The sequence below is a fragment of the Primulina huaijiensis genome, chromosome 16 (genome assembly GCF_012295235.1).
Source record: "Primulina huaijiensis isolate GDHJ02 chromosome 16, ASM1229523v2, whole genome shotgun sequence".
Taxonomy (NCBI): domain Eukaryota; kingdom Viridiplantae; phylum Streptophyta; class Magnoliopsida; order Lamiales; family Gesneriaceae; genus Primulina; species Primulina huaijiensis.
In genome coordinates, this window is record NC_133321.1 from 18,942,982 (window position 1) to 18,958,902 (window position 15,921).

At 36.2% G+C, this 15,921-nt stretch overlaps 3 protein-coding genes across 4 annotated transcripts; all 3 read left to right on the forward strand.

Moving 5' to 3' along the window:
• Nucleotides 1-366: 366 nt before the first annotated feature.
• LOC140961496 (protein LYK5) lies at nucleotides 367-2,760 on the forward strand. The gene has a single exon (XM_073420054.1). The coding sequence runs from the start codon at nucleotides 508-510 to the stop codon at nucleotides 2,503-2,505; it is 1,998 nt and encodes a 665-aa protein (XP_073276155.1). The 5' UTR covers nucleotides 367-507; the 3' UTR covers nucleotides 2,506-2,760.
• Nucleotides 2,761-3,735: 975 nt separating this feature from the next.
• LOC140961519 (VAMP-like protein YKT61) lies at nucleotides 3,736-7,488 on the forward strand. Of its 2 annotated transcripts, XM_073420096.1 has the most exons (6): nucleotides 3,736-4,142; nucleotides 4,500-4,597; nucleotides 4,707-4,811; nucleotides 5,077-5,142; nucleotides 6,432-6,518; nucleotides 7,188-7,488. In XM_073420096.1, exons 1-6 carry the CDS (start codon nucleotides 3,947-3,949, stop codon nucleotides 7,236-7,238), a joined length of 603 nt encoding a protein of 200 aa, XP_073276197.1. In that variant the 5' UTR covers nucleotides 3,736-3,946; the 3' UTR covers nucleotides 7,239-7,488. The 2 variants fall into 2 exon arrangements, with proteins under 2 accessions (XP_073276197.1, XP_073276198.1); XM_073420097.1 differs by lacking the exon at nucleotides 6,432-6,518.
• A 532-nt stretch (nucleotides 7,489-8,020) lies between these two features.
• On the forward strand, nucleotides 8,021-12,188 carry LOC140961518 (glycerophosphodiester phosphodiesterase GDPDL6-like). Its single transcript, XM_073420095.1, has 10 exons — nucleotides 8,021-8,200; nucleotides 8,631-8,752; nucleotides 8,875-9,171; nucleotides 9,422-9,549; nucleotides 9,634-10,132; nucleotides 10,250-10,291; nucleotides 10,381-10,656; nucleotides 10,758-10,894; nucleotides 10,977-11,457; nucleotides 11,539-12,188. The coding sequence occupies exons 1-10, from the start codon at nucleotides 8,109-8,111 to the stop codon at nucleotides 11,811-11,813; spliced, it is 2,349 nt and encodes a 782-aa protein (XP_073276196.1). The 5' UTR covers nucleotides 8,021-8,108; the 3' UTR covers nucleotides 11,814-12,188.
• The last annotated feature ends 3,733 nt before the right edge of the window (nucleotides 12,189-15,921 follow it).

The window sequence follows — 15,921 nt, forward strand, 5'->3', positions numbered from 1 at the left end:
TTCTGTCCTAGTATCTTATCTGCCCACAATTTCTTTTGCGTGTTGGAAATTTTGAGTTAATTTTGGGGTGATTATTTCTAAATCTTAAAAAAAAAAATCATTTTCAACATAAAACTCCATATTATATAATATAAATTTTAAAAAGTAAAAGATATTTAAAAATATATATGTTGAGAGTAACGAGAAATTGACCATCAGTGTTCAGACGTCGTTTTTTTTTGTGTTCAGTTTTTGTGTATTTTTTTAGTATCACATTTCCACATGAATTATATCACAATTTGTATGACATAGTACCACAATTTTGTGGGTAAAGAGTGAACCCTAAAAAATATTTTGATTGAGGATTTTCCACCCACACCTAAAATAAGTGGTTGAAAGAAAAGAAATCGTATTTTGTACTCAAAATAGAGAAGAAAAATCAATGGGAATGCCGTGCGGTGCGGTCGGGTCTAGCAGTATGAATTTATGATTTGTATTTAGATATCTTCATTTCATCCAACTCCAGCCATGGCTGAGGCTTCTTCTCTGTTTCTGCTGCCGTTTCTCCTTCTGTTTCATCATCTTCTTCTTCTGCAATCCCATGCGCAGCAGGCCTATGTTAACAACAAGCAGCTCGCCTGTGAAATCAACGACACCGTCACTCTTGGCTACGTATGCAACGGCGTCGCCACCTCCTGTACATCTTACCTGACTTTCAGATCAACCCCCGTCTACAACAACCCCGTCACCATCGCCTATCTCTTGTCCGCCGACGCTTCTCAGATTGCCGCCATTAATAACATCTCAGATGTCGGTTCCGTTCCCGACGATACTCTCCTCGTCATACCCGTCAATTGTTCTTGCTCCGGCGGGAAATATTACCAGCATAACGCTTCCTATGTACTCAAACAGACTGGGGAAACTTACCTCTCAGTCGCAAACAACACATATGAGGCACTCACCACTTGTCAATCTATGATAGCTCAGAACCATATCAACGAGCGGCGGCTATTCGCCAACGACAGGCTCACGGTTCCCCTTCGCTGCGCTTGCCCCACTCAGAATCAAACCGCGGCCGGCTTCAGGTACCTTCTGACCTACCTCATACGTCAGGGAAATGATATCCCCACAATCGCCGACACCTTTTCCGGCGCCGGAGCCGAAGACCAGAGCATCCGCGAAGCCAACGAGCTCTCTGATAGACAGAACATCTTTTTCTTCACTCCAATTCTTGTGCCACTCAAAATTGAGCCGTCAAAGGAGAACATGAACACAGCCATCTTAAAGCCCCCACCGCCTCCCCCTCCAGCACCTTCCACCACCCCTTCTTCCGCAAGCGACGGAAATTCCCGGAAGTGGGTTTTTGTTGGTGTGGGAGTTGGAGTTGCTTTTATTCTCCTCCTCGCATTCGGGTTTCTGTTCTGGTTCTTCAGCCGACGGAGCAGGCGCCACGAGCACTCTCCAGTGCCACCTCCGAAGCTTGCCAACGAATCGGGAGAGGCTAAAGGTACTTGGTCCTGGTCGGTCTCCTCCGAAGGTATCCGAAGTGCCATGGAAACTCTAAAGATCTACAGGTTCGAGGAGTTGGAGAAGGCGACGAACTCATTTGCAGAAGCAAACAGAATCGGAAAATCCTCAGTATACCGCGGTTCATTCGAGGGGGATGATGCTGCGGTGAAGATTATGAAAGGGAACGTGTTGCCGGAAATCGATTTATTCAGACAAATCAATCATCTCAACATTATTCGACTTTCTGGTTTCTGTCTGTACAAAGGCGTCACCTACCTTGTGTACGAGTACGCGATTAATGGCTCCCTATGCAACTGGCTACAAAGAAAAGAAAACTCCATTGATGAAAACCTAAACTCTTCGAGTGATAAAAATTACTCAAAGCTTGATTGGAAACAGAGAGTTCAGATTGCATATGATGTTGCAGATGCATTGAACTACCTCCACAACTTCACCAATCCTCCATATATTCACAAGAACTTGAGCAGTAGCAATATTCTTTTAGATGGCAACATGAGGGCTAAAATCATAAATTTCGGGTTCGCCAAGAAGCTGGATGACACTGATGATCAACCCATAACGACAAGGCATGTGGTGGGAACCTACGGCTATATGGCTCCGGAGTATTTAGAAAACGGATTGGTCACTCTGAAACTAGACGTGTTTGCTTTCGGTGTCGTGATTTTAGAGCTATTGTCCGGAAGAGATCCCGTTACCAATGCTATCAGTGAAAAAGGGGATCAAATTTTGTTATGTCAGAGCATAAGAGAGGTTCTAAGTGGCGAGAACGTGAGGGAAAAGTTGCGAGAATTTATTGATCCACGTCTTGGTGTAGAGTACCCTCTGGATTTGGCTTACTCCATGTCTCAGCTTGCAAAGAACTGCGTCGCTGATGATCTCAATGATCGTCCAACAGTTCCTCAAGTTCTGATGATTTTGTCCAAGGTTCTCTCGTCTTCCTTGGATTGGGATCCTTCGCACGAGCTTCAAAATTCGACATCTCTGAGCCTCGACTAGCTCTGGTGCATCAAGAAATGTTTCCCTAGGAAATTTTGGTCCCTGCAGATTGTAAGAGTATGATACAGTTGCTAGTACGACCGAGTTATGCTTTAGAAGAGAGGAAGTAGTCGATGAATGAGGAGAAATAAGGATGAAAGAGGAGATATTAGTATCTTGTTTTATCCACGATATAGAAATAGTGTGTGTTAAAAATTGAAGGGAGAATGTTCATAAGAATATGTCACATTTAATAAAAACCATTATTTTATCTTATATGTAATTTGTTGAATGTTCCTAAATTTTCACATTTAAATTACATCTAATTTTTGCCAATTTTTTGAGTATTATATCTCTCGATCATAGTGCTGCGACAACAAAAATGAAGGAGACAATCAATCTTGATGGATACTTGCTACCCTTTAGATGCATACAATAAATTCTAAAATTGCAAAATTACATGTAATTATAGACTTAAAAAAATGTTGTATATGTTGTTTAAGCTTTATAAGAATAATTTTTAAGACGGCTGTTGTATTTGAACTCTACTCTCACAAGTGTATGCGTGATCATTAGTCTAGTGCAACACATGCACAATCCAGTACATATGCTCCGTAATTGAGCACATATTGTTCGTCTTTTAGGGATGAAAATTTTGGTCATTTTTATTGAACTTTCTCGGTTCAAATAAATTTGGTTCTTATTGAACCATTTTCAAAATAATTAAGGTTTAATCAAGAATAATATTTTACGTGCAGCACAAACACATAGAGTTTTGGGTACGAGAAATTTATTTGTGCGTGTTATGATTTTGTGCAAAACATACATTATAATTGTTGGGATGCAACCAAAGTCCTACATTAGAAGATCTAGAGAAGTATCATGAGTTAATAAAGATGGAATGATATCTATATTGGTATGAGGTCTTTTGGGTGGTTTCAAAAGCAAAACCATGAGGGTTAAAACATAAAGTGAATAATATTATACCAGTGTGGAGATATCCGGATTCCATTGGTCCTAATGATTATCACGAGTTCTAATTATCTTTTGGATTGTTGCTCAATTATATTGGCCTTGTTCATGTAATGTCATGTGCACTTCTTTGACAAATGTAGAAGATGAATGCATTGTTCATTGTTCAATAAGATCACATGTTGTGATATTATTTATTGTCTAACGTCTAAAACTGCGAAATTATATATAATTATAAACTTAAAAAATTGTTGAATATGTTGTTTAGATATGTTGTCAAATAATGGGAAGAGATAAATGCTGATGAACCAAATCAATCTTTACGACAGTAAGAAAATCCTTAACAAATTTCACATACCACTTTATTAGTTCGTCGTTCGGTTATATGTTTCTTGAAAGAGTGGGGCGGAACGGAATAAATTGACAAACAGATAAGAAAAAAAGACGACGAAGAGAAAAAGGAGGAGAGGGGCGATCAGAAATTACGATTATGGTGAAGATCACGGCTTTGTTGGTATTGAAGTGCAGCCCGGAGGGTTCAGATCCGGTTATATTGGCGAACGCGTCGGATCTAAGCAGTTTCGGGTTTTTCCAACGCCCCAGCGTAAGGGAATTTATCGTGTTTGTCAGTCGGACTGTTGCTAAGCGCACCCCACCTGGACAACGTCAGTCCGTGAAGCATGAAGGTTTTTGATCCTTTAAATACTTCTTGAATTGAATAGATGGAAACAATTTTCATTTTATGTTTCTTTTAATTGTTTTTTTTTTAATAAAAATCATTGCTTTTTATGGGGAGTTCGATATTTTACAAGGGGATTGAGCTAGTTTTTTTTTCTCGAATGGATTGAAAATCTGATTGGCTCATTTGTTTTTATTGAAATATAACTGGATGGGGTTGGAATTCATGTTTGGGCTCGAACGGGAAGGGATACTGAAGTATGATCATATTGTTTTTTCTCGATAATATATGCTGATATTTGGTAGCTAGAATGCTGGAAATTGGCCAGAAGCTGATATTTTCTTTTGATTCAAATTCACCATAGAATACATGGTTCATTCCTACAATAGAAATGGCTTGGTTGCATTGGGGTTTATGGATGACCACTATCCCGTCCGAAGTGCGTTTTCGTTGCTCAATCAGGTATTGGGATTCCGTTGGCGTCGACTATCTACAGTTATTATTTTTTGAATTTCATGAAGGCGGTTTTTGTTTGTTGAATTCAGTATACAGATGATGTCATGCTTGTCAGGTCTTGGATGAGTACTTGAAGAACTTCAGCGAGTCTTGGAAAACCATGCAGTCTGATAGTACTCAACCATGGCCTTATCTAAATGAGGCGATCACCAAATTTCAGGTATCTCAGTTTTTCTTCACCTTTGTGTGTTTGAAATTGAAATTGGTGGCAGTATTTGCTCAAAAAATAAAAATAAAAATTGATAGCAGTATCAAACTAAATTTGCCGTTACTAATTTCCTTGCCTCCATCGTCTTGAATATTTTGAAAATTTGGCAGTTTGTGCGAGTCACGTGCGACTCGCAAATATGTATTTTAGAACGAGTTCTTACATTATGTACACTCGTTTAGACTTAACTTGTTCTAATTCTTGTTTAACTGCTCAGGACCCTGCCGAGGCTGACAAGCTGTTGAGAATTCAACGGGAGTTGGATGAGACCAAAATTATTCTTGTGAGTGTTTTTTGCATCTTTGCTCCTTTGATCACTTGTAGATATATACCCAAGCTATCCATCATCCTGATTATTCATGTTAATTGATTCTAAGTGATCCATGTTTTAGATCAAATGCCTTGGCATATATTTTTGCTCCAAAAGAGAATTCTCATCGGTCCATACATTTGTTGAGCATTGAACTATCGCTACAGTACTCTAGCAAAATAGTTATGGTGGACATAACACATGAAAACGTCACCATAATTGCGTCTATTTATTCACTTAGAATGCAATTTTAACTTTGTAAATAGTTTAAAGATTCAGTATTCGAATGAAAAATTTTATTGTTTTATCATTGCATAGCGTCGAGATGAGGGATGTCTAACCTTGGATTAGAGCGTGTGTTTGATAATTACCCTAGTAAGTTCATCAAGATATTCAAAAACTACAGTTTTTCTTTTTGATCCTGCTCTATTTATGTTAAACTAGGAATTGAACAAATACTGGCATGTAAACTATATGTTGCTTACTCTTTAGAAATCCGAGTGGGGAAGGATCAGCGATGCGGAATATTTCTGAGGCATTCTCCATTCAAATATATGATTCTGCACTTGTATTTTCATTAGCAGCAGGGAGGAAAAAAACAAAGAATTGGAGCATTATTGATTAACTGTTGGAAATCAGTTGTACAAGAATTAAGGGTTTACAGTTTTAAAATTCCTTTCAACTTGATAGGAGAAGAAGAACACTTTGTTACAAATGGATATGATCATATTAGACATTGTTGATACTGAGAAATTTTGGATTAATGATGTGTAGAGTACAGAATAATGCCTCTGCCTTTCATTGTACTTGTGTATTTTTCAAAATAGATCCCTCTGGCAAATCATGATCGCTGGTTGTTTTCCTTATAGAGTTTTTTTTTTATGATTGTGTGTTGTCTTTCCTATTTTGAACCACCTTCTCGTTCAATGTGTGTCCCACCTGTTTTCTGGCGTAAAAATTAGCGAGCAGGAATGTTTAACCTGTGGAATTGGTGCTTAAGTGGACATTGCTCTTTTTTCCCATTGGCTTACATCCTTGCAAACTCAACTTTTTCCTTCTAAATTTGTTTTTGCTGAGTATAAAATGAAATACAAGTTACATCATCAATGATTTCTAGTCAGTAACCCAAGTTTGCATAGGACTGTTTAATGCAATTGCCAATTGTTGTATACATATGGCATCAAATTGACGGGTTCACTGTTTTTTCTTTTTTCTTTTAACCACGTCATCTATGACATCTTTTATATGTGGTCTTCTTTCAGCACAAGACAATTGACAGTGTCTTACAACGAGGAGAGAAGCTTGATAGTCTAGTTGAGAAGAGTTCAGATCTCAGTGCAGCTTCTCAGGTTTGTATATTTGTTTGTTTTTCACTCAGTTGGGTTCTTAAATTTATGTAAAATGTGGATTGTTAATATTTATGTGGAAAACACCACACCAAATCCAGGAAAAACCACGTGCATAGGAGTAAATTTCACTCACCAGTTGAAGGTTGCATGATGAATTTAATGATATTTATATCGCTTTATAACAATCCCAGAAAGTGGAAATACTTATATATACATATGGTTAGCATAAACCATGTGATAAATGGGCGTAAAAAACTGGTCTGTAATTTTTTATGGTTTTTTCTTTTATCTGACTTGCTTTTTACCTGTTAGGGTACCTTTTTTCCTGTAGACACTCCTATGGCCGTTAATCTCCGAATTGTCCAGACTTTTTAGTTGTGGTCTGTATACTTTGAGGTGTTTAAAGTGGTTAAAACTTTTGCAACGAGCTATTAATACTGAATAAAATTAATGTGTATTGTGTGAATGTAGGTTGCTATCATATTTTATTTCTTTCATTTTTCGATGTAAATCCAGTTCATCTTTTTGTTTATGATTAACTGGAAGCAGTGCCATTCTACCTTTCCTTTTTCTATTTGCGATAGTTACTCAGGGTCCGTCGTTCGCACTTTTCTAATGTCGGGTTCTTGTCACTTTTTAAAAATCTTTTTCTTGCGATATTTGGAACAGATGTTTTACAAGCAAGCGAAGAAAACCAATCAATGTTGTACGATCTTATAAGTGCCTCGGAAAGGAATGGGATGATCAGCTCGTATATGGGTTTCAACTGCTCCATTGTTGAATACTTGACTGTGATGTTTGATGTAATTGTTTATGATATAAAGTTTATGTAAAGTTTCGTTGTGAGGCTGAATTCTTTGGTTTTTAACCTTTTTTACATTTGAGAAAGAGTTGAGAATCATATGGTAAATCTGGTTCTCATCACATTATATACCTCCCAAGTATTTCAATTCTCTTTTGTCCTCGTTTACTCCTTGTGGTGAAGGATTGAATTTCGGTTACGCCACAATGCTGGCTTAGTTTGGTTCAAGCCAACATAAATCCGATCTGAATAAAACTTATGTTATGTTCTCGCATCCGTCGAAATGACTCAAAAACTGCTTTATCTTTATTACGGTTCATGTCAAATTTCAGTCTTTCTTATAAAAAGACAAGGACGAGTTCTAACTTATTTTTAGGATATTGTCTGATTACTTATTTTAATATTTGGGGGTCTATAATTTTTCTTGTAGACACCAAAGTCCAAATATGAGAATGACAACATAAAGAATTAAGACAAACATCTCATTGTCCGAAAATATAGATAGAATCTACATAAATTCCCGCTAACTTCGTGGCACGAAAATCTCCTAAATGATCCATTGATGCACAAAACCATTATTAGACCTCAAATTATATCTCTGGTATTTGAATATGAAACTAATAGAAAAAATTATCATGTCCGTATATTTTAATTACCTCTAACACAAGTCAAAGTAATGTATGAGGCGAGGCAGAATGAATGCATGGAGTAGCTATTAATACGAGGAATGTGTGGGAGTTATTAATACTCATTTAACATTCCTTAAAATCCCTTCACTATTACACGTTATGTTATATTCCATTACAATTTCCCCTTCTCGTTCATTTGGAAGGATCGGCAGGCCAACTTCTTCCACTTTTCATACATCTAATCTAATCATGTAAGTTTTTTTTATTTTATTTTTTTGAAAAAAACAATATTTCTTTGATAATCACCTTTTTCTCGTCGATCATATAAATCATTAACGATATATTTTGTGATCATCTGTATATTGTTGTTCGTTTCGAGAAATTATTTGGGTCGACAAATCAAGAATGAAAGTAAAAGCACGTGTAAATTATGCATAATAAAGGATTATGATAGAATAGGTTAATGGTGGAAAGATCGGTCGTATCAATTTAAAAATTTATAAAAAAATTTACATATGAATCATTTTCAAAATACATTAATCCCAAGCTTGCAATTTGCCACCCCGTTTTTTGATCATGATGATGAACGAATAAATAAAATATTCTTAAAATTCCAATATATAGCGTTGAAAATTTTTCAAGAGTGCAGATTATTTCAACAAATACATCTTGAAAATGCAGGATTTGGAGAGAAATGATAGGCCATTTACTTCTGTTTCTTTTGGTGACACAAACCATTAAAGCTCAGGATGGTATTGGGAAGTTGCCTCCTCCTACTCAAAGAAAATGGATGACTCTAAATGGTTGAGTCATCAATCGTAGCCTTAAAAGCTATCAATTCGTATTTTATCCAATTTTATTTTATTTTTCAAAAGGTTACAGATAGAGAGAAAAAAAAGCCATAAATTTTGTATATTTCTTTCAGGTAATCAACCTGAGATAGTAGCCAATGGTGGATACTCAGGATTTTTCCCTGACTCTAGTCTCGAGGCTTACAGCTTTGTTGGCGATTCTAGCATTCCTGGAACAATTTTGTATTGCAATCTGCATTTTACCAAGGACAATGATGGCTTTTGTGTTTCTGAAATCAATCTTATGAACACAACAAATATTCAAGATGTGGATCCTACAGGAGGAAAGGTGTACAACATAAATGGACAAGAAATCCATGGATGGTTCGGCTTGGATTACCCAGCCGAAGTCATTTTCCAGAAAGTGGGCCGTAAGTTCTTGAAATAATGCATCTTTTTTCATTTACTATTTAATGCAGTAACTAGTAAATGGTAGTTTTTACACCAAGTAATCAAGATTTTGTTGCTATGAATGGGTCTGGGACGTGTTTTCTGCATCTATTGATCGTTTACGTGGGTAAAGTAGTGATCATAAGATCTTATTTGGGTTATTGTAGCTGTTTACATGACACAAAGGTATTAGGCATACCATACTTGATATGTAACCTTTTTCTCCTGCAGTGCGCCAGAATTTATTCACCAGAACAGAAGTATATGATGGTACACCGATCATAAGTCCTTCCCAGTTGGTTATTGACAGGAACGGGCAACCGCTGAAAATTCCACCAAGAATGTGGCTGAACATTCAGGTCTACTAGCATCTTCCACATGTATCTTTGTTTTGCTTTAAGGTTCATAATATGTTTTGACTTTTTTTTCGAAGTTATTTTCAGTACGATATCTTCTATCAGCAAAATAAAATCAGTCCAGAGAAGTTTCTGCTAGAGAAATCTAACGTACTACCAGAATTCATCTCGTCTCCTGAGATAGGTTTCTTGAAGAGCATTGGACCAAAGTTGGGGAAGGTCCAAACAAAGATCATTTTCGAGTTTCTTGCAGAAGATGTTCAAGAACCGACGACTAAAGAGACGTATGGTTCACTTGTTAACAAGCTCTCTACGATCAAATCTTTTGCATCTGGGATTCTTGTACCAAAAGAGTACATTTGGCCTATGAACAAAGCAAGAGTCCTGCAGCCCGCAACAAACCTCGTACAAGATGCTCACAAGCAAGGCCTTGAGGTTTATGCTTCGGGTTTTGCTAATGATAACTATTTGAGTTACAATTACAGCTACGATCCCACCAGAGAGTACCTTCAATTCATCGAAAATTCTCAGTTTTCGATCGATGGGTTTTTGACAGATTTCCCTTCAACTACTTCAGAAGCAATCGGTGAGACTTCTTGACCATCCTGTAATCCGTTCTTGCCAACATACGATGAATCCTTAATCTGTTATTAGCTTTTCTTTTGCTCTTTCCTTGACATGAGAACTATCTTTCTGATTGCAGGGTGCATACCTCAGAATAAGAATGCTTCCAGAGTCATTCCAAGTAAGGAAGACGAAACCGAATTCTTCGTCTCATAGTGTAGTATTTTGTTACTGTTATTATTTGATGATTTTTTGCCATTTTCTCGATAGCTTTGATCATATCCCACAATGGAGCAAGTGGTGATTTCCCGGGAGCTACTGATCTTGCATATCAGAAGGCAATAGAAGACGGTGCTGATATAATCGATTGCTCGGTTCAATTGTCCAAAGACGGAATCGCCTTTTGCTTAGATAGAGCAGACCTTATGAAGACTACTACAGCGGTAACACTTTATATGGACCGATCTACGAACGTACCAGAAATCCAATCAGCAGACGGAATCTTTTCTTTTGATCTCACATGGAGCGAAATTCAATCTTTAAGTCGTAAGCTTCTAAAATTCGATAAACATGGATAAATTTTCAGCCCAACCCTTTGCCGTTACTTATTTGCGCTGAAACTATTCATTTCTTGCAATCAAATTCAGCTCAAATCGAGAGTTTCTACGACAACGACCTCGTCAGAAACCCCGGAAACAAGAATAAGGGGAAGTTTGTGACCCTTCCTGAGTTCTTGGAACTGGCCAAGACGAAAGCGGTAACTGGAGTACTGATCTTCATTCAGGTGATTCTTCAGTGTCATATTATGCCATATTCAACTGAATTTGATCCAAGAATCCTACTTATGTACGTTCCTTTTTCCTCAGAATGCCGCGTATCTAGCTTCGAACAAGAATATTGACATAGTCGACACGGTATCCACAGCCCTTACCAACGCCTCATTCGATAAGCAATTGACTCAAAAAGTTCTCATTCAATCAGATGACAGCTCCGTTCTATTAAAATTCAAGAACTTCCCTAATTACCAAAGAGTATTTTACATCAATCCATCGATAAGTGGTGCACCGCATCAAGTAGCACAGGACGTCAAGAAATATGCTGATGCAGTTTTCGTGCACAGAGATGCGATTGTTATGGCATCTGATTCTTTCGCTTTCAACTTCACCAATACCGTACCAGCAATGCACGCTGCTAACATCTCGGTATACGTCGGAGTCCTCAAGAATGAGTTCCAGAACTTTATAATGGATTACCTATCCGATCCTTACGTCGAGCTAAGCACCATGTATTCCCAAAAGGTCGATGGATTTGTGACCGATTATCCAGCCACTGCAAATTCGTTCGTTAGTACGTATCATTACATCTTCTTGATTGAATACAAGAATTTAACTTAGATATAGGCTTAGTATATCATCTCCAATGCCTCAGGGTCGTCTTGTACGAGCAACGGATCACCATATGTCATAAATCCAGTGGAACCAGGGCTGCTGTATCAGCCAGATGAGACGGAAAAAGTGGCTGAACCCCCTCTACTCAGCACGGGGGACGTAATCGATCCACCCCTACCAGCAGTGACCAAGAACTCTACTGCTGCGAGCGAATCTCCAACTTCAACACCGAAGTCTTCGAGCCCATCAACAATCATAAGTAAGGCGCATTGCTTCTTTGCTGCAATGGTTGGGATTCTGACCATGCTCATGTAGAATAAGGAAAAAATATACACCATCTTCAACCGGAAACATTAGATTCTTTGTACCAAGTCATATCTAAGGTGTTTTTTAAGTCTCTGTGACGAAATGATCGGGCAACTCGAACGGGGAATTCGGGTGTACAGTGTATTACGTATATGCCTGGCCATTGTTACACGCGATCCTTTGTATTCTTGGATTCATGGTACACAAAACAGCACCTCTAAATCACACTTGGTTCTATGCATAATTTTAATGTACAATATGTGCTTTTACAGTGGATAACACATTCATAATGTTTGGTGGTAATCTCATATTGAAAAATAACAAGTAAACAATCATTTAAATTATTTTATAGAAAGCTCTAAAATGACAGTGGACAGAAGAAAAATAATATTTTTATGGGGACTCGTAAATAATAATAATAATAATTCATTGGAAATAAGCAAGTTCTAAAAAAGTGATGCGTATGAAGAATGGATGTCGAGCTCCAAGTTTTTCAAAGTTAAACGAGATTAACACAGATTTAAACGTGAAAAAACGTTTTTTATCTTTAGTGTAATTGTAATTATCTCAAACAATAAATAGATAAAATGATACATAAATATGATAAATTTAAATCTGATACATTAATTCTAATATTTATAAAAACATAAAAATCTTAAAATTACAATTTTTATTTATTTTTACAACTAAATCACATTAAAAAAATATTAAATATTTATCAAATCATTGTCAGACACGCTTAATCATAATTAAAATTTAAAAATAAATATCTAAATTATAAACTTAATTTATTATTTTAAAATAAAAAGACATACTTTTAAAATAAACAAAATTTAAAAATAAACAAATGAAATTAATTATATTTAAATATGTTTAATTAAACATCTTAATTATGTTTAATTCGATCAACCTAATGTTCGACCGTTTTTTTCCTTTTTTCACGGAAACGGGACGTTTTCGTCGAACGCTTAAACGGAGCTTAAACAAATTTTTTAGAACACTGGAAATAAGAAGTAGGCTCAGATGGATATTAAGAGGCGAAAGAGAAACGACCACGCCATGGCTGCAAATCACCGGTTGCTCACAGGCCATCCGGGTTTCTTCGCCAAGATACGGGTCGCGTTGTTCTCGATTCCAGATTCATCAGCTCGGAAAGAAATGAAAGAGAAATCATCATCATCGCCCACACGATAAAGTGGTAAACACAGATGGGATTTGCATATATATCACACAGAGAGAGAGAAAGAGAGAGCTAAGATATTAATGAACAAAAACCAAGATGGTGTTTTGTTGTGGAAGGGCTGTTGGAATTATTTTATGGAAATCATGTTGGATTCGCAGTGAGTGGCAACCACCCTCTCGGAACTCCCCAATCTCACTGGTACCCTCATTTCCCTCTTTCCGAGCTAACGCGAGTGTTGCCTTTCTTCGTATTTATATTTATATATTTCTTTTCCTGCTTGTGTAATTTAATGATATCTAGTAGATTTTTATTTTAAAAATGATAAAGTATCAACTTTATGGTCTATTTAATTTAATTTAACTAGAAAAATATACAAAGCCTCGAATGATGTTTGGATGGACGTTGTTTTCAGTTGTACGAGTAAAAAATTTGAGCTCAACAAATTTAGTGCAAAAAAGAATGTAAGACGACGTATGTTCTAGTCTCTTGTTAAATGGTGAATACAAAACTTTGAAATTTTTATTTATGTGTACGCTATTTGCAAGTCCTTGTCGAAAAGAAATCATTTAGTGCATCCACTCCAATTTAACCAGAATATTCATATTTAATGAAAATATACCTATTTAATCCCGAAAATTGTTTTTATTTAAAAGAAAAACAGTGAGGCTCAGATCTGGTGGGCCGGCGAGAGAGTCGAGACCACGCCATGGCTGCGAACCGATCGGTTGCAAGTATATGAAATACAAGCCATCCGGGTTGCCCCACCAAGATACGGGTCCGCATCTTTCGTCCTCGCCCGATTTCATCAGCTCAGAGGAATCAAAAGAAATATCGTCACAGCCTCCTTTCGTTTTTATGGTACTCTTTCCATTTCAAATAATAATAATAATAATAACAATAATAATCATCAAGGAAACGATAGCTGGAATCACAGATACTTTACACAAGGTTTGTTGATATTTGGGGAAATCATGGGAGGAGAGGGAGAGGCAACCAACCTTGAAGAAACCCCCAATTCTCCAATCTCCCCTCATTCTCTGAGCTTAGTCTCTTGCTGTCTGAGTCACCGGATGAAATATATTGACAAATGACAAGTGATTCACGCTTCGGTTAATTGCCAATACGAGACCGGAAACTTATCTAATAATTCGGTTCAATTTTCGATTTTTAATTTTTCGTCGGTTTTTTTTTTTTTTTTTTTTTTTTTTTTTTTTTTTTTTTTTTTTTTTTTTTTATTTTTTTTTTTTTTTTTTTTTTTTTTTTTTTTTTTTGGTTAATGGAATCGGAACAAATTGTTTTGGTATTTGCATTTATGTTATCTTATGTATCTTGTATTAAAAGATAAGATTTATATTTTGAATTAGACGTTATATTACAAATTTTGAAAATAACATCTACAAAATTTAAAAATTTAAAATATATTACTGTCATTTGTCAATATTGATATGTTGCATATTTACCGTACATATTTATGTAAATATAAATAAGACACTTACATATTAAATATTTAATTTTTGTATTTTCATCACATTTAATAAATAAGTGATAACTTTAATTATTAACTTTTGTTTCCTTCATTGATCAGATTTCGGAAATACAAGAAATCATATCATACTATTGTTAAAAACAAAAAATTTATTGACTTTATGTAATTTATTTATTAATAGCATTACTTTAGTCATAAATTATTATTATTATTACAATAAATGTAAGAGTTACATGCATGCAGTACTCGATTTAAACATCCCACCCCTCTTCTCCTCCCGATCCCACCCCCTTCACCTCCTCCGTCGGTATTGCCACCCCCTTCGCCTCCTTCACCACCATGACTTCCTCCTCCTCCTCTTCGTCCGCCGCCAAAGTGAATTCCTCTACCACCACCATGGCTTCCTCCGCCACCAAAACGAGTTCTTCCGGCGCCACCATGACTGTTCCACTTCCTACATCACAATTCACATGGCTTCAAAGTTCAAACAATAGCAGCCACCAAGGGAACAATGGCCGCGTTGAAAACCCTCGTGCAGGTAAATCGTTCGGCAATTGCGGCTCCTGATTAAGCAAGTTCCACTCAATCCATGGCTTCTGGATTTGCACATTCATACATGAGAATCTGGTGCAAATCATGGTCAATGAATTAGTAGACGATACACATACATATAATTTAGGCGAAGCTTTACAGTAATTAAAAATATCAAAATGTCCAAATCTGTTTTCCCTATCGACTTACGAGACAGAAAAATGAGAAGCAACACAACTCCAAATTAAATGATTAAGTAGTTTAAGTTACTGGTTGAATGCTGGGTCATGTTATTGTTTCTGGATGTTGAATTTATTTTATTTTACCATATAACATATTACTACAGTTTTTATAAACACAAAATAGACAAAAACCCTTAAATTAGGAACCTTCAAATATGTAAGCATTGTCGACTTTCATTACGATACCCCATTATTATAATGGGAAATGACTAGTCTTTGGCATTTAATACTGCTGAGGATCGAAAGGTCATTGAATGGAATAAATATATTGTACATTTATTTTTAAATTTAATTTTTTATAGTAAAATTATTAATAGATAAGAATAAAATAATACACGTGTGAGGGTGAGAGGAGAGGGGGCGATGGGTATCCCTGAGCCAGATACTGTTACATCGCTTTAAAGCACTTTTATAGGCATGTCTGCTTCGCTCTCAGAAAGTTTTTATGGTCTTTGTCTTTCTACAAATTTAATTTTGAATGGGTCTTGTCAACGGTCAATTTTACCCATATTCACAATAAAAAATAATATTTTTTCATGGATAATCTAAATAAAAGATCTGTCTTACAAATATGACCCGTGAGACCGTCTCACACAAGTTTTTGTATTTAATTTTTAGTAGGTTTCTTAATAATATAATATAATATAGTTTCTTTTTTTTAAAAAAAAAAAAACA

Excerpts from the sequence above, each read along its gene's own strand:
- LOC140961496 (XM_073420054.1), top strand. The coding sequence starts at position 508 with ATGGCTGAGGCTTCTTCTCTGTTTCTGCTGCCGTTTCTCCTTCTGTTT.
- LOC140961519 (XM_073420096.1), top strand. The coding sequence starts at position 3,947 with ATGGTGAAGATCACGGCTTTGTTGGTATTGAAGTGCAGCCCGGAGGGT. Across the intron at positions 4,812-5,076 it reads AGGCGATCACCAAATTTCAG|GACCCTGCCGAGGCTGACAA; the intron begins GTATCTCAGTTT and ends TTAACTGCTCAG. Across the intron at positions 5,143-6,431 it reads ATGAGACCAAAATTATTCTT|CACAAGACAATTGACAGTGT; the intron begins GTGAGTGTTTTT and ends GTCTTCTTTCAG.
- LOC140961518 (XM_073420095.1), top strand. The coding sequence starts at position 8,109 with ATGTTATATTCCATTACAATTTCCCCTTCTCGTTCATTTGGAAGGATC. Across the intron at positions 8,753-8,874 it reads AAAATGGATGACTCTAAATG|GTAATCAACCTGAGATAGTA; the intron begins GTTGAGTCATCA and ends TATTTCTTTCAG. Across the intron at positions 10,895-10,976 it reads GAGTACTGATCTTCATTCAG|AATGCCGCGTATCTAGCTTC; the intron begins GTGATTCTTCAG and ends CTTTTTCCTCAG.